The sequence below is a fragment of the Fukomys damarensis genome, unplaced genomic scaffold, assembly GCF_012274545.1.
Source record: "Fukomys damarensis isolate Sample0158 unplaced genomic scaffold, DMR_v1.0_HiC HiC_scaffold_4, whole genome shotgun sequence".
Classification (NCBI taxonomy): domain Eukaryota; kingdom Metazoa; phylum Chordata; class Mammalia; order Rodentia; family Bathyergidae; genus Fukomys; species Fukomys damarensis.
The window spans coordinates 11,964,891-11,987,254 of NW_022900916.1; the positions used below are offsets into that span (position 1 = coordinate 11,964,891).

The 22,364-nt window shown below is 43.9% G+C and overlaps 1 protein-coding gene across 1 annotated transcript in view; it reads right to left on the reverse strand.

Annotated features, from left to right (window-relative positions):
- Lamb1 (laminin subunit beta 1) overlaps nt 1-22,364 on the reverse strand; it is a 69,404-nt gene that overhangs the window by 40,693 nt on the left and 6,347 nt on the right. Inside the window, exons 4-12 of the mRNA XM_033756803.1 lie at nt 20,672-20,745; nt 14,017-14,205; nt 13,862-13,925; nt 10,287-10,489; nt 8,314-8,434; nt 6,594-6,782; nt 6,168-6,347; nt 5,931-6,043; nt 4,274-4,353 (exon numbers count right to left, since the gene is read on the reverse strand). Of these exons, the coding sequence (XP_033612694.1) occupies nt 4,274-4,353; nt 5,931-6,043; nt 6,168-6,347; nt 6,594-6,782; nt 8,314-8,434; nt 10,287-10,489; nt 13,862-13,925; nt 14,017-14,205; nt 20,672-20,745 (1,213 nt within the window). The remainder of the gene's footprint in view (nt 1-4,273; nt 4,354-5,930; nt 6,044-6,167; nt 6,348-6,593; nt 6,783-8,313; nt 8,435-10,286; nt 10,490-13,861; nt 13,926-14,016; nt 14,206-20,671; nt 20,746-22,364) is intronic.

Below are 22,364 nucleotides of genomic sequence, written 5' to 3' on the forward strand. Positions count from 1 at the left end.
AAAGATTCAAATTGTGGGGGCTGGGGATTTAGCTCAGTGGTTCCGCCATCTGCCTCGCAAGTACAAAGGAGCCGGGACCAAAAAACAAAACAGAGCAAAACAAAATTCAAATCGTGTAACAAGTAGGGGAAATACAACTTCAAATTTTCTCTATTAGTAAGAAATCAGGCAGAAAAAATATTAAGATAAAAGCATCATCCGTTCGACACTGTTATCCCCCCCATAATTCTGATTTCAAAAGAGTTGGTTGCACCATGATTGATTTGTTGGGAGCAATCAGCATCCTGCATTCCCACCAGGGGAGCAACACTCTCTAGTGGGCAGGAGCTGTGTTCTGGAATTCCTTGGTGTCCAGCTCTCCTTACGAGCAACACAGGATTATATAAACCACAATCACTGGAGAGACTGAGGACAGCACCTGTTCACTTCTGCTCTGGTTTCAAAGTCAGTACATATCATATCCCGCGTTTACTGACCACCTACATGTTTCTGTGTGCTGGGTGCTGAAGGAGCTAGAGAAGCAAGTAAGACTCACTGTCTAGGGAGATTTGCTGAGGATCAAACGCAGGCCTTGCACATGCTAGGCAAGTGTGCTACCACTGAGCCACACAACCCAGCACCAAGAGATCTTTTTAATACAAACAACTGTAATATAAAGTAAGTGCTAAAAGACGCAGAAATATGTGTGCTGAACATCAGGAAAAAGCAGGGGCTTCAGTGTAGAAAGCAGAAGTCTTCCAAACAGTGGTGGCTACAAGCCAGGCACAAGGCCTCAAAGTTTAATTGATATAATAAATTTGAAGGATATTGCAAAAATGTTTATATTTTATATTTTTAGTATTTCCAAACATTTACAAGTACTGTTTACCTAGCAACTACTGCCACTAATTCTTATTTATTCATTAAAGCACGCAATCCACTAGACAAAAACTTCCTTAGCCTAGCTTAAATTACATTATTAGATCTCACTTCTTTAAATACTAAACGTTTCACATTAGCTCTCCACATAATAGACATGGATTGCTGAGCTTTTATTGTACGACTAAAAACCCATCTGGCTCATGGTATAAACATTTTTAAATGTTTTCTACTTCAAATAAATTTTACATTTAATTCTGTCCCTGGCCAAAGTAATTAAGCTGTGTTTGGAATCACATTTAGAGACTGCCTCAGTTAAGGAGTATGTATTTAGTGATTACATCTTAAAAATCTTTTGCTTCTCAAATTCTTTCACTCGACCCACATTTGTTCAACACCTACTATATGTTGGGGGCAGAGCTAAGGAATGCTGGTGGGTGAAAGACTTGAGCACAATTATGCATAATATTTGTTTTCCCCGTCAGGCCTGGCAAAAGTCACCACGTTTGATAGAACGAGGTGCTCCTGGGATGGGGAAAGATCTGTTGAAACCCGCTGGTAGGAAAATCAACTCTTCCAATACCTCAGTAACACAGCAAGTCATTTTCTGAGTGATGCTGATGTCGCACGGTCTCGTGTGGGAGACCTGGCCAAAGGGACTCCTAGAGAAATTCCTTTTGGGGCAAAAGGAATACCACAGGACACTACAGAGTTGCAGGACCAGAGGCAACATTTTAAAGGCTCTTTTTTTGTGTGTTTTTGTTTTTGGTACTGGGGATCGAACTCGGGTCCTTGTACTTGTGAGGCAGGCGCCAGAACCACTTAGCCAAATCCCTGGCCCTTTAAAGGCTCTTTTTAAATCATCAAAAACAAGGTGTCCCATAATCATGTGGGAACCCTCAGAGGACCAACTACTTGCTTTAAAACCTTTACTAAAAATTTGCTTCACAAACTCTTAATGAACACTTTCTGGTCTAAGTTTTTGCAGGAGAGATTAGTGGGCAGGCCGAGGGCTATGCATGGGTGGGGACAGAGACAGGAAATCTGAGGAACAGAGCAAAAGAGGAGGGGACTGTAAGCAGCAGAAAGCACCGAGGGTAAAGGAGCACAGGACATTCATGACAATTTGCAGAGCTACGAGTGTGCTCATGGGAGTGATGACAGCTCTCAGCAGAGCAATCAGTTGCTAAAGGAGTCAACAAGTGTCCAGGGAGTCACAAAGCAAAGCCAGGAAAGGGATTCCATGAGCAGGCAGCAGTCTCTGTCTTCCCTGCCTTTATGGCATCATCCTAGCTGCCTCCCCTCTGGAAGTTTTCTAAGAACAGAAATCCTCCCCAGAGTTCCAGAGGCTACAGACTGTACAGACTCAAATGTACTATCTGGAACAACACAAATAAATAACACACATAAAGAGGCCAAGCAGAACAAGTTCCTTCAGCCCCAAATCACATTCCTTCCCTGCAGACTATCGTGGTGTTGAGAAATCGTCTTATAACAGTCAAATTTGGAGCCCACTCAAGCCAAGCTTGCTCAAAGGATTCAGTGTGTTCTCCCGGGGAAGATTCGGGGCTACAAGGCAACATCTGTCCAGTCTCTCGGCCGTCACTTGCACTATCTTTACCAGATGTTCTGACTCTGATCAGGTGACAGAACCCAAGATCCTCTTGGACTGAAGTTCATTAATTAAACTCTTACAACTTAAACACCTTGCCAAATACTCCCTACGATAAGTTTTGGCAGAGCTTCATGTTCTATGTACTCCAAGGTTACTAGCACACTTAAGTAGCAAATAATGATTTTGCATAATATTTGTTTTCCACGTGTTGGGACTGGCAAGAATCACAGATGGTACCAGGTGCTGCTGGGGATGGGGATAAGGTCTGTGGTAACCTTTTGGTGGGAAAGATCAACTGGTTTAATCCATCTGGAACAGTCTGATATTCCCTATTAAAATTTTTAAAATGCATATACTTTGACTAACATGTTCCATCGTCGTAACCGAGTCTATAGAGATATGTACAAATATTCATCAAGGGATATCTACAAAGATATTCATTTTTAAAAGGCAAAAAAAAAAAAGAATCCAATAAATCATAGCACTTTCTCATGAGGATACCAAAAATCTACCAAAAGGAGAGGTAGATGAGTACATGCTAATAAGAAAAAGGTTCTACAGATGCAAAAGACCAAGTTTCAGAATAGAAAGAACATAGGAGGAAAGGTGAGTCAAAAATCATAGCTTTTTTTCTTTGAATGAGTCTGTTAAAAAAAAAAAAAAAAACTAACGAATCATTTAAAATTTTTTCCCTACACTGAAGATCAAACCAAGGAGGGGGGGCTCTACCACCAAGCCTGGCCAGGGAATCGTTCACTTTTCCAGGATGAAATGTTAATTTTTAACAGGCAAACCAAACTCTTATTGTTCAGTTCTAGGGAGATGCAAGCAGCCCCTAGCAGTGGTACTTCTAGGCAGTGCCAGGAAGAGACTTGCAGGACAGAACAGGAAAAGAAACTTTCCCGTTCACTTTATACCTGGTCTGAGTTCTTTGAACTTTTTTTTTTCAACTGTAATGTTAAAATATTGAAAAAAAGAGTACCAAAACAAGAGTATTACAGAAAAAATCAAGACATATAAGCACATTAGACTGTTTCAAAGGCAATTCTTGGAATAAAAAATAACCGAACAACTTGTAATAGCTAAATCTTGAAAGCAGCCTGTGTGCCCATCAACAGACAAATGGATAAAGAAAATGTGGTGTTGATACACTATGGAGTACTACTCTGCTAAGAAGAAATTTCACTTGTAGGAAAATAGATGCACCTTGAAAACGTTAAGCAAAATAAATCAGATGCACAACTTAATAAATACCATATGATATCTCACATGAGAAAAATCCAAAGTATAAACAGCAAAGAAAAAAAAAGATAGAAGGAAACAGGGAGGTAGAGCTATTATAAATGGCAAGGGGAGGAACAGGAAAGAGTCGGGCAGGAAGGGGACCTAAAAAGAATTCAAATGTTCACGTACATGTACAACACACCCATTATAAAAGTGTTCATATTTTTTGTTTTGTTTTGTTTTTGTCTTTTTGGGTTTTTTTTTTTTTTGGTACCAGGGACTGAACTAGGGTCCTTGCGCTTGTGAGGCAGGCACTGGAACCTTTGAGCTAAATCCCTGGCCCAGTCATTATGTTTCATAAACATGTACTAATAAAAAAAATTTTCTCCAAAAAACAAAACAACAAAAACCCCCGAAACACCAAGGCCACAGGTACAAAGATTGCCAGTCAGGTACTCGGACCACAGATGAACATATTTCACATACTTCCTAAGAGACCTCCGGACTCCAGGCTTCCCAAGCTGGTGGCGGTCCGGGGTGAGCGGGTCTCTGCGTGTGCAGTGCAGCTCCACTCACCTGTTATTCAGCGATCCCCCAACGTCACAGTCACAAGGCCGACAGCCGTCTAAGTCGTTGCTCAAGCCCCAGTGCTGTGGCTGCAGGACAAAGGATTAAACCGAAATTTAAAGGTGGGTTTCTATAATTACACAAGAGACTCAGCAGGGAACAAGTCATGGCACGTCTTGGTTGCTCCATCAAATGCTTATTTTCATGGCAAAAGCAAAAAGCCAACAAACGGAAGGAATACTTTGAAATAAAGGAACCCAAGCTGCAGGTCACTGGAGTCAGAGTTTACAGAGAATCTCAGCCAGGTCCCAGACTAGTTTTGTCACGCTCCAAACATTTCATATGAGCAAGCAGTGCCGACACCAGTTTTCTTCATTCAAAGTACTCTAAATTAGAGTTACAGCAAATATTTGGCAGGCCTTTCAATTTCTCTCAGTTCAATCTGCCGTGAATCCTCGAGGAAGCCGTTTGAGGATTCATCTATGTGGAAATGCAAGCTAAGGGCTGGGGATGTAGCTCAGTGGCACCACACCTGCCTTGCAAGTGCTAGGTCCTTAGTTGGATCCCTGGTACCGGAAATGGGGCCTAGCTTCTCACAACTGAAAGATGAGATCACTGAGGCTTGGGGACACGAGGGACAGAAATAACAGACAGGACAGCATCAAAATAGAGATGATTTCTGTAATTTGAAAATGTATGGATGAAAGTAGATTCACCAACTTAAATCAGACTTCCGAAAATCTATTTAAGAATCTATCATGATTAGGTACTTAGTGGTCATAAACATGACTTGAGGCCTGTGGACCCTCCAGTTATAGCAGCAACGTCAGAATGTCAAAGAAAATGCAGAGTTTTAAAAAATGTTCCTCATAATTATTCCACTAAGGTAGAGCAATTGCCTAGTGTGTGTGTGTGAGGCCCTAGGTTAATCTCCAGTGATACAATCATCAAATAATAATATTAAAAATTACTTTACAATCAGTACAGTGAACTTTTTGGTATAGTTCCTTCCAGATTTTGTTTTTCTTGATGAAAAACACAATCAGAACATTATTCATACTTCGTGAGCTTTAAAAAAATTATTTAATGACATAAGCATTTCCTCATGATATTACTGTCATTTTTTATGGCAGCTAAATATCATATTGTATGGAAGTCCCCAGATTTATTTAACTAGTTTCCCACTGCTATTTCCAAGTCTTCCGCCATGATGAATAAAGACACAATGAGCCTTCTGGTGAATGCAACGTTGTCCAGTTCTCTGATTATTTCATGAGCAGGGATTGCCAGGGTCAAGGGGTAGGTACATCTCCACAGACTACTGAGCCTATCTGCAAGATGCTTCTCAGAGTATGACCTCAACTGCACTCCTATCAGCAGCAAACAAGTATTAGCACCTCATTATGTACTAAGCATTCTCTGTTAGTAACATTCTCAGTTTTTCAAAACTTCTGGGAGTTTGTCTGTAAAAATGGCATTTTGCTGTGGGTTCCTTCCACAACCCTAACCGTGTTCATCTCAGCAGATTATTCACTACTGATTCCTATTTTGTGAATTTCCTGTTTGTGTCTGTTATTAACATGTAAGAGTGATGGTGGAGCCCATGCTGCTGATGTGTTCCCTCTTAAAACACGTCCTAGTCACAAGCTACTCACGATTCACCTACCAGACACTGGTCACAGTGCTGTCCTGTCACCAGACGCTTACAGTAGCAAGAGCCAGTCCCGGAATCGCAAGGGTTCCCGCCAGGAATCGTTCCCAGAGGACTGCACCCACAAGCTGTAGCAGAGACAGAAGGAAGTGCTGAGCCACAAACGGAGTGAGTCCGAAGTGGTGGGATTCAGAGCAAAGGAGGAGTTCTGCACACAGCAGGATTCCCAGACTTTCTGCCAAACAGACTTACATTTGCAACCAAGTGGGTCTTCAGCATTTAAGTCATAAAAGCCTTCTTTGCAAACTTCGCAATGTTCTCCTTCCACGTGTAATTTACACCGACACTGACCAGCAATGAGACCGGTAGAAAAATCGGTGTAACTGTCGCAGATTCCCCCATTCTGAGAACCAGCTGGATCACACGTACATCCTAACAGCAACAAAAAGCACCAGGTTAAAATCAGCAGGAAACATGACAGATCCTTGTGTAAATATATATACTTCTTTCCATCCTCCCAATCTACGAAAATAAACCAGAGAAGGCTCCACTACCAAGTCTCACCCACTCTGGGCTCCTGGATAACAATGAATCGAGGGTGCTGGCTTGGTGTTGATAGGGGAAAGGCACGTGAAAAGCAAGGGAAAGGGGCCCCACAGGCGACTCTCCCCGACATACGCTCACAGATGTTAGGGTCCCGGATGTCCCTCTCCGGGTGCTGGTAGTAAAACGGTTTGCAGTGCTCGCAGTTGTGGCCCATGGTGTTGTGCTGACAGTCGTCACACACTCCCCCGCTGACGTTTCCAGTGGCCAGATACACCGCCATGTCGAAGTGGCAAGAGCTGGAGTGTTCATTGCAGTTACACTCTGTGAGACAAGACCACCATCAAGCCTTGGACATCCGCCGGCCCAGGGAGGAGGGGTGGGCGAGGAGGGGGCTCACTCGGCATAGGAGGAAGAGGCAAAGGAGCCTTCAGCCAGCAGGTACTCGTGGAGAGAAAGACCACATCACCGGGACATTGGTTTCAAACCTACATCACCCCGGAAACCTTAAACATGGACCTCCACGAAATAAGCACAATTATCTAGGAAAGACGTGTGACCATCCCCCTGTCTCTTTGTGTGAGAAACTGATGGGGTCAATAAGGACCCAAATGTATAACAGATAATGTGAAGTAGGAAGAAATTGCTCAAAAGGAAAGGGAAACTAAGGAGAGGGGAAGAAAACAAGAAAAGAGGAAAAAAGTGGAAGCGATGTTTTTGTAAATAAGGAGGAGGGGTTGAAGAGAAAGGAGAGGATTAGGAGAAAAAGGGGAATCATGTTCAGGCACAAATTCCCTTTGATGAATGTGATCATTATATATACTTAAATTATACCAATAAAATTAATTAAAGCAAACAAAAAAAAAAGAAAGAATGAGTATCACTGCAAGAGAGCCCTGGGGCAAGTAGGAAATGGAAGATCAGGAAGAAGGCTGGCTTCAGGCCCCTCTGGGGTGGGACGGAGAGACTGTCCATTACTCCCAAGGGCATCCCGGGCCAGGGCCTGCTAGGAAAGCCCGTGTGGACTTCCTGCCTGGGAGAACACAGAGGGGAGAAGGATCCCCATTCCTGCCTCCACCAGCCTGCCTTCTTAGGTGCAGCATTTCTCTCCTCTGGCCTGCTTGGTTAAATCCAGCTTTAATTATCTCACCTTCAAACCCGACAACGCACACCAAGTCCTCCTGCTACCCAGTGATCATGACAGCCTGGCCCGCGCCGGTCTCTGTGCTTCCCACCTCCTCTGTCCCCCCGCATCAGGACACCCATGAAGGAACAAAGTCTCACCCACTGGAGTCCTCCAGAGCCTCGCTCTCCTCCCCCTGCCCCTGGACAACCTTAGGGACTCCGTGGACCAGCTGGCCAGCACAGCCTCGACCACTCCAGCCCTCGCTGCCCTTTGAAGTTCCAGGGCGTTCCCCCATGGGGACACTGAGTCTGAATCACTGTGGGTTGGGGGTGGAGGGATGCAGGAGGTGGTTCCAGCTACTGTGCAGAGTGAGGCTGGGGTGGGGGTGGGGTGGATGCAGAGACCACAGCCAGGCGGGCAGGGAAACCAGGCTGAAAACCCCACTCCGCATCTCCTACCCCTGAGCTGCATGTTTCTCTCACAGGCCCTCACAGTCATCTTGTCTTAAAAGGGATACAATGTCAAGGACAACAGCTCAGTCCTCCCGCGTCAGCGCTGAACGCACAGGTGCTACTCAGTTCATAGTGATTTGTGTTAATTTAACTGGATGCACATTGTTGGTTTCCTAGGGATTCCGGGGAAAGCCAAGAGAAAGGAGGCAGATCCGCGGAGCAGAAAACAGATACGAGGTCTTAGAGAGTTCCAAACGCCCCTTCGAGTGAGACTTACTTTTACAGGCATTGCTGTTGCGACCTTCAGCAGGTCTCCACGGTAAATCGTGGTAGAAGTCCATGCACAGCTCGCAGTTCAAGCCCTTGGTGTTATGCCGGCACATGCAGTGCCCATGGACCTAGGAGTTAGGAAAGAGGGAGAGAGAGGCTGACTGAGACCCACAGCCAGCGGAAAACACAAACCGCTCTCCACACTAACCTCAGGGACGATCTCTGTTTTTATTTTCTTCCTCCCACAGCAAGTTCTATCCATTTATTAATGGCTATAACCATCTACTACAATGTGCTACAAGCATTCCCATTACTTAAACAATGCTCATTTCATTGTGAACCCGTGAAAAGAACCCAGACGAGCAAAATCCGCAATTAAAAAAAATTTTTTTTAAAGAAACAACTTACAAATTAAAAAAAAAACAAAATCTACGGTGCTAGAACCCTACAGAAGCTATGATGTGTACGTACCACCTAGAAACCAACTTGTATTACTGCAAGTTTTACTACTAGGCCAGGTTTGTTTTTTGCTTTAGGTTATAGCACGTTACATTTTTTTTTCAACCAAAATAAAAACTTTGAAAATCAGCCATTTACATTTTTTTCCCTTCGAGTAAAGAAACAGAAATTCTCAGAAAAAGATACAAGTTAATTTGTTCTATGGAAGGCCCAAAATGTCTGTTCCGCACTGTCCCACCACAGGGCACATATATGATAGTTATTTCTGTCCACCAAAAATGCATGTACTCAGGCGCTTCACCTTAACACTAATTTCAACAGAATGGAATTCGGGAACAGGAACAACACGGGTCCCTCCTGGACTCGTCTTAACAGGAGTGCAGTTAGGCAAAGATTAAAATCCTCTCCTTACTAGGTGGTTTTACAAAACTGGATGTAAACTCTAAAGCTCACACCACAAGACTCTAGTGTTGGAAGAAACAGAACACACAATAACAACAGGCCAGCAGCATGACTTTAGCTACACAGATTTGTTACACTTGAAAGTAAGCAGACTCTTCCCAGCAGCTCCCGAAAGACGCAGAGATGAGACTGGAGACACATCCCTCCACTTGGGCTCTTGTAAGTACCCAAGAGGTTTATACACACGGACTTCGGACTGGAGCAAAGGGAAAGTGGGAGCTTTAAAAAGGCCGAACACACTCAATCCTGCAGATTTCTGGCAGATTAGCAACAATCTTTGAGAAGAAGAGAGGAAGTACCTGGCGTACCCTCCACCAAAGGAGGCCGGAAGTGGTGGAAGGGATCTAGGGGCAGGGACAGGGGCGTTCTTCAGGTTACTCAAACTCTAGTCTCTTCTGTCCAAGACTGGTTAAGGGGAGCTGCATCCCATCAGGCATGAAAATCCCATGGGTCTATAAGAATTCTCTTAGAAGCTACTTTACTAGGTTAGAATACCCTAACTCTCTCTATCCATTTAGCAAATCATCCAATTCCCAAATTTCAACACATACATAATTTGCAGGCCCAATATAAAGGGGGACAAGGAAAGAAATTAAAAAAGAGAGGAAGAAAGCAAACTGCTGTTGCTTTCTAAATGAAATCCCATGGGTCTGGCTTAAAATTTCATTTCTTTGGGCTGGAATCAATTTGTACATTCTAGCACAAAGACTGAATGCTTGTGGTTTTTAATCTTCCCTAATGTAAAGGCAGACTCAATTGCTATTTAGACAACTTTTTAATCCTTGGAGACTAAAATACCTACTTTAGCAACAGCCTACAGCAACGAATTCCAAAAATTAACTCAGGGTCTGTGAAATGAGCAGCTGTACAATCTTATAGTCCAAGAGAAAGTTAAATTCAAAGAGATAATTAGCAACGAGCCACCAAGATGGTCCAAGGAGCTAAATGTAAGTGGAAAACAACTAAAACCTTTGAAAAATGTGAGAGGCTTTAGATGAGACGAGCTTCAGTTTGCTTGGAGAATCGTCCCCGTGAAGGGGAAAGCCAGGGATAGCTTACCATTCCTTCCACTTCCTCACTGAAGCCATCCACAGGGGCACACTCGCTGGCGTGGCCATAGCAGAAGCAGTTCCCGCGAACTACCATATCGTAAACGGCGTAATAGTACTTTTCTCTGATTTCCATTCTGGAGTCCAAAAGGTTATCTCCCAAAGTATGCAGCTTCACAAACTTGATTCTCAGGTTGGTGATTTTTAACAGGTCTGCAAAGGACACCAAGTCTTTAAGCAACATTTTAGCCTACAAATGTTTTTGTCCTAGTTGTACATTTCCAAACTATCCACGTAGTACAAAGACATAGAAGAAAGGGCCTTAGCACTGCCAAAGTGACAGGGCAAATTACTTTTTTCCTAAATAAAAGCTACCCATAAATCAATTTCTCTTATTTCCTCTCTCATCCTAGATGAACAGGTCTGTAGACCTATTCTTATTACAGAAGCTGGCCTATCACTTACTGTTCAGTTCCTACTGGATAAAGCAAGAGCTAATCAGCCTTCTCCACTGGTGTTTTCTCTTTTTTTTTTTTTTTTTGGTACTAGGACTCGAACTCAGGTCCTTGCACTTGTGAGGCAGGCGGCGGAACCACTGAGCTAAATATCCGGCCCTCCACCGGTGTTTTCATTAATTACCGTTTTGTCAAAGAGATCCCAGAGATCAGAGTCCAGCTGCCCTCTCATTGAGCTCTGTAGGTTAAAACTGCTCTTAAGCTTTATTTTCATGTACGCCAATGGATTCTCATAATTTACAATACAGAACAAAAGTGTAGTGCCCAGAGCATCAGATACTTTCAAAGTCCAAATGCAATTTTAAATACTCATAATATATTCACGGCTTACAAAGAAGACTATAGAAATGGCTGGGGGTGGAAAGGCAAAGCCCATGCATTAAATTTAGGCTCTTTGTAGAATCAAAAAGGAAACAGAGAAGCCACGTTCCGACCGGGCTGCACGGTAGTCACGAACACCAACATGTCCTGCTGTGAAACATCCCCGCATTAAGGGAGCACAAGCGTCTATTGACAAGATGCCGAACAACAGAGGTGAAGAGGGGCTGGAGTATTTAGAAACACTTGAACTGATCTTTGTGGAAGCCCTCAGAAGAGCAAATACACTCCCCACTCTCTCCTGCCATATTTAACAACCAAGCCTCATACCGACTGCTTTTCTAAGAGGCAGATTACTTTTGAAATGAGCCTCAGGGGTTTTAATAATAGGGACAACTAAAGAAATATCGTTCCCTTCATTACAAAGTAAACCAAAAACAGGATCTGCTAACATGGATCTTTCTAATAGAGGAAAGGGGTTCTGATGCCACTGAACAACAAAAAGAAAGAGAATTGAAGTTGTAACAGGGACACAGTTCTCAAGTCCCACAAGTTTCACCTACAAGGGAGTAGATGAGTCTTTTTAGGGACGAAGGAGGGGTTTGTCCTGGGGTGTTTTTCCCAACCAGATTTTGGTACACGGAAGGACCGGCCATAGTTCACTCTAAAATTGGCAGAGAGCTGCACATGTCATTACATATTTGTTTTACAATAGAACGACAGAGTAAATTACAGAACAGAGACGGTCTGAGTCACATGTAAAATTAATTTAAGTAAGTGGGGAAGCAGCACTTTTCTGGCAATATTCCCTGGACTTCTTCTACCCTATTCTTCCATGCTTCAACCTTAGAAGTTCCAGGAGGTCTTGGTGTAAAATTGGGTCAAGCACAGCTGGGAAAGATCAACAGGCACCAACCCCGCCTCTACCCAGCTGACTGCACCTTCCCACCTCTCTCTCCCTGTGACACACGGTCCAACTCTGTGAAGACTTAACCTGCAGCTGTGGCAACAGTGTCACAACAGCTTAGCTTGCATCGACTGAACACTTTCTACATGGTGGGAATTTGGGTGTCTTTGTGCATGTGGCATTGAAGACTGAACCCACGGCCTTAGCACTGAGCTATATCTCCAGCCCTTTTTCACTTTTTACAAAGTTGAGGAACCGAGTCTTGCTAAATTGCCCAGGGTGGGCTAGAACTTGCAATCCTCTTGCCTCAGTTCTCCAGAGGTCAAGGATCGGCGCAGACCATCATGCCGAAATCGGTTGTCATTTTTATACAGCAAATCATTTTCCCTTCAGAACAACCCTAAGGTCAGTATTACTATTTCCACCTAGAGACGAACAAATAACCTCTGCCTCCCGCAAGGAATCTCAAGTAAATTAGTTGTCCCAGGTCACACCGCTACAATGGGTTGGAAATGGGATTTCAATTCAGTTCTGACTCCAAAGCCCACTCTCAATTACTGCATACTCTGCTGCCTCAGAAGATTAAAATGCAAACCTGGAACAGCACAAACATATTTGCTGATTGTCGGAAAGGATCTGAACCGAGGATGACAGCACATGGGCCAAGAGCTGCCTGCCATTTAACAGCCACATCACATGGTACCTAACTCTTTGAAACCCAGTTTGTTCATCTATTCATGGAAATTAACCTAGTCTTATCGAGTATATGGAGCATGGCTGACACGCCTGGTTTTTCTCAGTATTTTTCCTTTCACAAGAGCCCTTGCTGAGAGTTTAGCAGAGCACACGGCCCCCTGGCCAGAGATGTTTCCTTGTGCGCCCAGTCACGTAGCAAATTGGCTCACTGTGGTCAGAGGCACTGAACAGAAGCAACGTGGACAACTTTCATGTTTTATCTTTGTTCACCCTCCACAGACCAGGATGAGGACATGGGGTGGTGGCCACACTTTTTCATGTGAATCAAATGATTGGCCTTATATTACCAAATGGAGGGGGCTCAGTTCAATATGAATTGTAGATAAACTGTAATTTTTGTATGTCCCAAATGTCACGTGGAATATAGATATCCTAAACACACATATGGCATGGAACACACTTATAGTAGTCACACATATTATGTAGGATGCAGTCATACTAAAATCTGCAGCTCAAATGTAACTGGGCACCACTTGAGAATTTAATGATGGTAAATGAGGTACAACTTCTTCTCCGGCAATCCCTCTGGCCGAGTGCATAAAAGAGAAAGAAGCTACTTCACTGGGGCACCTGTTTTATGTTTTTGTGTTTGCTTGCAGTGTTGCAGATTGGACCCAGGGCCTCATGCACCCTAGGCAAGCTCTTTTCACTAAGCTAAATCCCCAGCCCTGAGCAACTGTATCTGGGGACACTTAGTTACAACAGCTTAATCCATAGGCATATACTGAGCAATAAAATAAATAAGGAAGGATGACCTATATAATATGAGTATTTAAGACATACATCTTGGGGCCAGGGATTTAGCTCAGCAGTTCGGCGGCCTGCCTTGCAAGCGCAAGGACCCGAGTCCAATCCCTGGCACCAAAAAAAAAAAGACATACACCTTTTACTCTTATCAAAAGGTATTCTTCATCAGTGAAAATATTTCTGGTAATTTCAAGGGCTTCTGGTAATGTACTGTATGCAGAAGGAAGAAAATGTCAGTAGAATTAGCACCGAATATCTAGATTCTGGGTAGTAATCCTCTGGGTAATACTTATTCCATGAATGTTGTTTCCTATGCAAGTTTTTATTTCAAAATCAACTTACTCTGTATTCTTGGGCTGTAAGGATCTTCTATTTTAAAAGCAGGATCTAAAGCACGAAATATCACCTAAAAAAATACATATAAGAGTGGTTGGTATTTCTACAAGGATCAAAAGGTAGACTTACAAGTAGGAAGTAAAACAAAGAAGCAAACCCACCTCTCCTTCCGTTGAGGGCTCAATGTCAGAGTATCGGGAGTCACAGATGATGTCGTCAACTTTCTTCATGGGGCCGGTGCAGATGCCGGGGAAAGAGCTCTCACAGTCATAGGCGAAATATCTGTACACGCCCCAGGTTTTCCCAAAGTCAGAGGACCGCTCGATCAGCATTGCAGCTGGACGGAATGTCTGTAAGTAGGGAGCAAAAGTCTCGTTTGATTTGCATTTTTTAAAATCACTGATGAAAATGTCACTATGTGCCGCAACCCGACTGCATGTGGTTGGTATCTCGGGCTGTGGCTGGATTTTAAATACTTCAAGCTGTTCCATGGAGCCTCTTTTTGCAAGGAAAGTGTCTACTCTCTAAATTTTGTACTTTTCCCCATCCCACTAGATCAGCAGGGTGTTTGTCTTTAGGAGCTGACTATAAACAGTCCCTCACAGCAAACAAACTGTGGTATGCTTAGCCACCCAGCCCAAAATGTGAGTGTGTTTCGGTGCTTATTTTTTCCTTTCTTGGTGTAATTACTCAGTGCTGTGGGTCTGGTCTACTCTGCCAGCCACATGACAGTTGTACATCTGCTACAGAGTTCAACATGGTACCGATAGGGGCACCAAAAATTTACAATACAATGTGGCTCACAACACAGCAGTCACTCAAGAGCGTGATCTGAGAAAAAGAAGAAGTACTAACTCAACAAACTGGGGAAGCCGGCAATGCCTCTGGCTAGGAGTGCTCCCAAAATACAGGGACTTGAGATATTTGCATCTGTCTGTGCAGCAGCACCATTCACACTGTTCACACCAGCCAAAGGTGCAAACCACCCCAATATCCACCAACAGCCTGATGGAGAAACAAAATGTGGTGGGTACATATAAGGGAAAACTCTTCAACCACGGGAAGGAAAGGCATTCTGAAACTTGCTACAGCACGGACGAACCTTGAAAGCACCACACTAAGTGAAACGTGTCACAGAAAATTTCAAACATTACTGTCTGTCTCTGTTTATGTGAACTATCTAGGATAGTTCGGCACTCTCTGGAAGAGTAGAGATGGAAAGTAGATCAGAGGCTGCCCAAGGAAGAGGGAAAGGGCAACAGAGAACTAATGCAGAATGACCGCACAATTTCCATGAAGGACACCGGATAAGTTCTGGAAGTGGTAGTAATGGTAGTAATGGTTGCACGACAATGTTAACAGATCCAACACCACTGGCTTGTACACCTAAAAATGGTTAAGGTGGCAAATTTTATGGTATGTATATTTTACCACACACACACACACACAAAAAGAAAAAAGAATAAACAATCCAGGAAACACATCACAGGGATGGCTGGTTCTTTGAAAGGTGTTTTCCAGGCAGGCACAAAGGTGGGTGCAGGGGACAGAAGAGCTTCTGGGGCACAGTGGAACCGTACTTGTGTGCAGTGCTAAGGGGCCTGCTTTATCTTTTACAGTGAAAGATTTAAGTAGACAGAACAAAACAATCAGATTATGTTTTAGAAAAATAACTTACATGGCAAAATTACTGAACATGGGAAAAACAAGACAGGGTATCTAAGTGAAAGAGAAAAGATGAAAGTTTTAACTCAATTACAATGCAGACTGAGACAGGCATGGAACTGACTCTGAAAATAGAGTGACAGTAGCATATAATAAACTGCACTTGTTGATCGATTAGACCTCAGTGAAAACCGAGGGACGGGAAAGAAACTCTGCCATGGACAAAGACAGAGGAGCGAAGGCTTTTGGTTTGTGTCTGTTACATGTGAGGTGTGCCGACACCTGTCTGGCACTCAGCTGTGAGTGCTTTGGGAGTCAGTGCGCATGTGTAGCAGTTGAAACCTCCACTGTACATAATGCAAGATAAAGAGAGTCAAGGTCAGCATTTAAGAAAAAATGCATCCATGAGACGAGTCCTTCTGAATTCTGATATTGGACATCTGACTCCATACTTCAGAATGTGGAGGCATGTGGAGACAGGTCAGGAGAGGGTAATTAAGACAACAGGGTGTCATTAGGGCGGGCTCTAAGCCAACGTGGCTGTTGGCCTTTTAAAAAGAGGCAATTAGTGACCCAGGGATTTAGCTCAGTGGTTCCGCTGCCTGCCTTGCAACACAAAAAGAAAAAAGAATAAACAATCCAGGAAACACATCACAGGGATGGCTGGTTCTTTGAAAGGTGTTTTCCAGGCAGGCACAAAGGTGGGTGCAGGGAAAAAAAAAAAGAAAAAAGAATAAACAATCCAGGAAACGCATCACAGGGATGGCTGGTTCTTTGAAAGGTGTTTTCCAGGCAGGCACAAAGGTGGGTGCAGGGGACAGAAGAGCTTCTGGGGCACAGTGGAACCATACTTGTGTGCAGTGCTAAGGGGTTAGGGTTAACCCTAACCCTAACCCTAACCCTAAGTAGACAGAACAAAACAATCAGATTATGTTTTAGAAAAATAACTTACATGGCAGAATTACTGAACATGGGAAAAACAAGACAGGGTATCTAAGTGAAAGAGAAAAGATGAAGGTTTTAACTTTTAAAAAGAGGCAATTAGTGACCCAGGGATTTAGCTCAGTGGTTCCGCTGCCTGCCTTGCAAGTGCAAGGACCTGAGTTCAATCCCCAGTACCAAAACAAAACAAACAAACAAACAAAAAGAGGCAATTAGCACACACGTCAGCAGGGAGACCGGGTGAAGTTGGTAGGAGACAGCCTCTCCACGCCAAGGACAGAGGTCTCAGAAGAGCTGACCCTGCCCACACCTTGTGGAGGCTGCCAAGACCGGAATGGTATAACTGATGTTTCAGCCACTGGGTCTGTTGCACTGTCTTGCTAGCCCAAGGCAATGATTACACCCTCAAAACCCAATAGTCTTCCATATGAGACAACTGAGGCTCAGAGACACTGAGTTCATAACTACAGTCAGAGCTTAGATTCAACTCAGGCTGAATTCAACCAAATCTGTTTTTCTGTTTTTCTCTTCCTCTGGCTAATGGCACAGTGGAAAAGTGAAAGGTGGGTGTCAGAGTGGAAAGAGAAAAAAGAACGCTCAAAACCAAACCAGGATGAAGATTTAGGAAGGGGTGATGAACAGGGTCGAGTGGAAAGAAGACACAGGCAGAAAGAACACTAAAAACAGGCAAAGAGACAAATGGAACAGCTATAGCATTCAGGGCAGCAGAAGTCGTCAGAGTATCGTGGAGGAAAATCAGAGGAAAGTTAAGCCAGCCTAGAAAACAGAACCTAAATAAATATAGCTACTTCTGAATTAAAACCAATGCCCTCATAGAAAGTCAAGGGTAAGAAAGCAAAAGATTACATTTTGACAAATGCCTGTTACCTTATGTGTTATTACACTAAAGAGAAGTATCAGACTAAGCATTTGAGCGAGACAGGAGAAATCCCAGCGAGTGACAGAACCTCACAAGCCAAAAAGGCGTGGCACACCCAGGGGGACCAGGCGAGACTCAGGAGGACCCCGAGGACACGCCCGGCCTGGTGTCTCTGTGTCAAAGGGGAGTGGAGAGAAGACGCAGGAAGGAACCCTGGCTGAGCTTCCTTCTTCCTCCCCTCTGGAAAAATTCTAAGTCCCAAAGGGCCATCGACAAGTCATCCAATTTCCTGTGGAGTTAAGAAGTTGCTGGAAACCAGAACAACACTTCACCTAAGGGACAGAAGCCTTTCCCTTCCCGGTTTCAACAGCAAGCTTGTCAGGCCTCCAAATACATGACAGACACAAGAGCCTGGAAACATATGTGAAGTGAGTTTTGATGGCCTAGGAAAACCCCATTCCCGAAGCTGGCAGCCGTCCTCAGGGCCGGGCCAGTGTGTGTGAGTTCTTCCCCAGGCTCAGTTCCCCTGCTGTCTTCACCACTGCAACACTTTCACCATCTTCCTAGTTCCTGAGCTTAGAGTCAAGGTGATTTCTGGTGCATCTATTTCCTTCCACTGCTCTGCCATTAAACTTTCCCCATTTCGCAGGCCAACCTCTGATTCTGAGTGACTGCTGTTAGGAAGTGGTGGCTCCTCCTCCCCCCAGAAAGGATTCTCAAAAGCAGCAGGAAGGGTTATCAGAGGGCAGCTGCAAGAGGAAACGAGAGAGCAGAATACTTTCCAAGTGTAGCTTGAGCCTCCTCCTTCCAGGAATCTGAAATGGTCCAAAATCCCAAACTTCTTCAATGCTGATCTGATACTCAAGAAATTTTAGACTTTGGAGCATTTTGGATTGCCAGATTAGAGATGTTCAACCGATAAGATTCCAAGCAAAGATTCTAGAATTTGAAGAATGCCAAAAATCTGACACTTCTGGTCCCCAAGGGACACCCAACCTGCAATACTGATAGGACTGGGCTTACAGGCTAGGGCTCTCCTCCCCTGAGAATCCAGAAGCATAGCGCCTTTGTCCTAACACCAGCCCTTCCCCACGGCTGTGCTCACTCAGGGCCTTGCCTCTGGCCATCCCAGTCCTTGCTCTCTACTTCCTCTTGGGTAGAGTGGGCCCTCGAGTTACAACGAGCCTGATAGACGAACAACTTGGATTATGACCGCAACTTTAATTTATGACCAGATTCTTGAGTTATGACCCGAATGGCCAGATGCTTATGCTTCTAGGTGGTCTGAGACATAGATTTAACCCTTAAAGAATGCTGGAAGGAACATGACAACATCCTTTCCCATGTGGGGTTGAGCGGCCACTGTCTCTCTAAGGACATGGAAATCTTCCTGTACACTGGAGACTCTGAAGGCTGTGTAGAGGAGCCTGAGCCTTCACTGACCAACTTGAGTTACAAGAAGCCCTTGCAAACAGTTTGCAAATCAAGGGACCACTGTACCTCTCCGAAACAGACTGCATTCTTTGTCAATCTTACACTCCTCAGGAAGGAGCCAAGGTCCTTCTCACAGGAATCTGTTTCCCCTTTCTCCCCTCAGCAACCCAGGCCCCAGGAAAATCCACAGAGCACTTGCTGAACAAACCATGCCCTGCTGTCCCCTGCCAGTGCTTTGCTCTGGGACTGTTTCCTCAGTCAACTGTGGCTTCTCTTCCATCTCCTCCCGCTGATATCCTGCTCACTCCTCTCAGCCAAGATCAAGCGCAGCCTTGGTCCCCTCCTCAGGAAGCTTTCTCCTCTATCCCAGGCAAAAAATATATATATATCACCTCTTCCTTGTGAAAGTACGGCACTGACAGAAACTATCAAGTTTCCCTTGCACGCTGGAGCCACAAGGTCACCCCTGTGCCCGGGATAGGGGACTGTGTCAGCGGAACTTACTCCTCTTCCCATTTTACCACCAGGGCAGCCGAGGCTCAGGCCGCGTGCCCCATATGGACAGAACTGGGACCCACACCCAGGTCTGCCTGACCTCACACACTCTGGTTCTCTGGACTTAGGACCCGAAGGGTGTCTGCTCTTTTAAACTGAATTCTGACAACTTGAACCCATCACTCCCATCTCAGTTGAACCACTGCCTCCACTGTTTGACCTTTTGTGCTCGTGCGCGGCATTTCATCTTTGGCCCATTGTGTTCCCTGGAACAAGCACTCAGCTATGGAATATGCGGCCAGAGGACTTTGGACTGAAGACGAACTTGCAGCTGTCCACATGCGTGAACAGTGCTCTTTCTGAAGTAAAAGGAGAGACTGAAAACATTAAGAAGGATGACTGAATATGCTTGAAGGGCGCATCCTCACAGGCGACTCAGTTCCCATCTAATGACCAGGTTGGGTGCGTGGTCAGTGGAAGGACAAGGTTGGTGACAAGGAGCACTGCTGAGTTAGCTGCACAGTGAAAGTCCTCCAGCACTCTCAGTATCGGATGTCAGTGGCTACAACAGTAGCCCTGAGAACCTCGGGGCCCCAGTCCCTCCTCGTCACCCTCTGACTCCCACGCCCTCCCAGGCTTCCGTGGCAGACACAAGTGAGACTTTCATGGCTCCTTGCCCACAGGGTAAACCTATCCTCAGCACCTTTTCCTCATCTGATAGGGTGTAGATAAGGCCCCCAACTCAAATGAAAACTACTCAAAAGCAATTTTAATCTGGGAAGCAATAAGCAAATTATGGGTTTTATGTGAGCCAACATGTACTTTAAGCCATGTGAAGTCTGTCATTTCCAAGCAGCTGCTTAAGAAGAAACAAAGGGACTTTGTACAGACATTCCCTAGTCCCAGAGTCATTTTACATCTCAAAAAGAGAATGATGAGAAAAATCTGCATCTAAGAAAGGACACACATTTCTCAAGGAACTATAAAACTCTTCCCACAAATTTTGCAAAGCCTTGAAAACTAAAGAAAATATGCTTCCTTTTCTTTTACCAAACAGCATTAAAACATAAACATACAGGATTACAGATTTATTCTCCAGATGTTTTATTGTGGTTTGGGAGTGAGTCAACACTGCCTCTCTCTAGGGGGAAATAAACAGATAGCTAATTAAAAGTTTATAGTTGAATTACCTTGGAGAAGAGGCTCACTTTACTCATGGCCATGAAAATAGAGGGTTTGTTAAAGGTAGTTATTCATGTCTGTGTTTTAAAAGCTGCTCAATTATGGCAACAATAATATTTAACTTCCCATTTAGGCTACCTCACACGAGACATTCATTTTGAAAGGGAAACTGCCCAGTTTGCCCCAGTGTCTTTTGTGAGAAAGTCAGGATTTCTTACCTTAAAAGTCATTATGAGATGAGTAAAATGAAATTCTGCTTCCAAATCCAGTTGGATAGTTACATTTTGTACACCTATAGTTTTTTAAAATAAAGAAGGAAACAGTAAGGTAAACAGCACCATCTGTGAACAGCTGTGATCGCTCCTCACAGAAATCCTCTTTGCATGCTTTCTTAAACTGAGGTTGAAGATTATTAACAATAACCCTTTGTGCTTATTTAGGTGGTAAAGTACAAGGCAAAATGATGCTTTGGTTTTCCACAGATCGTTCTGGAGTTCAACTTACTGAATCTGCTCACTGGATCAAGACACCTGGCAGAATAGAATACCCTTGGAGCCTGTCAAGAAAGATAGCTCTCACTTAGGGAGATGTGAAACATGTCCCAGCCCTCAGCTGAAGGACTCTCAAAAGGGAAGGAGGGGCACTTCCTGTGCCAGGAGGGGGTCAGCTTGCTGTGTGAAGCCCCTGGAATCAGTCCTCCTCCAGTAGAAACACAAATATTCCTTCTTCTCTAAGTGGCAGCAAAGAAAATAAATGAGTCTAGCACATATGTTAGTTATACACCAACTTAGAAAATCCTATCCCTGATGGGACATCTTGGGATGCATTTCTACAACTGAAAAATAATGTCAAAGAGACAAAGAACCAGTCAAATAAACAAACTGGTGCAGAACAAATACCAACATCTTCCCTTTCAGGGGAAAGCCTGAACAAACACAGGAGTCTCTGCTCGGTGCTGGGCAGGTCAGCAAGCCCCGCTTGAGCACATTAAAAACCCCACTGGAACTCCAGGACTAGGAAGCCCCTCCCCCAGCCCTAGGGCCTGGCCTGCCTCCTGGGTCAAGGAGACTCTGCCACATTGCCAAGCCTGGAGGAAACCCTTGGGGTCCATATTCCAAAGCGAAAGAACTCTTAAATGTAGGAAGACAGGAATATGTCAGAATGAATCATGTCACAGGCTGGTGTATTTTCAGGAAATCAGTAGGACCTTTTGAAATAAACTCTCCTGCTGGAAAACTGCCAAGCCAATTGAGGGGAAAAAGTGGTCACTGCGACGGATATGAGTGAGTTGGAATGTTAAAGCAAAACACTACAATCATACTAAGAAACTTTATCTATCTTATTAAAAAGAACTAATAAATTCAATTTAAAATAAAAAACACAAAACAACAACAACAACAAAAGAACTATATTACAAAACTATTCTAGACATTTTTTTTTTGAGTGACATGTTAGCTAAATAACTATACATCTCTCTTCTTTCAGGTCTTTAAAAACCCATTTTTATTCACAATTAAGAGAGAACAAAATAATGTAAAGTGCAAAGCAAGACTTAGTACCATTCAAGTCACATAAGAACATAATGCTGCAATGTATAACCCCAAGCACATTCCATTTAGATTCACAGCCTGATAAAGAGGGACAGTTACAACAGCTTCAGGTTTTATTTTGTTTTGTTTAACATATGAACAAAAGTCCATGTAATGGACTTCTACTACATATTTGTGATCTAGGAACAGATCTAGGAGGGGGTCCATTAAAAATATCTGTACAAGGCTGGGGATATAGCTCAGCTGCACAGTGCCTGTCTGGCAAGCACAAGGTTGACTGTGAGTCCCAGTATCCAACAAATAAATAGGTAAATATATATATACATATATATATACATATATATGTATATACATATATATA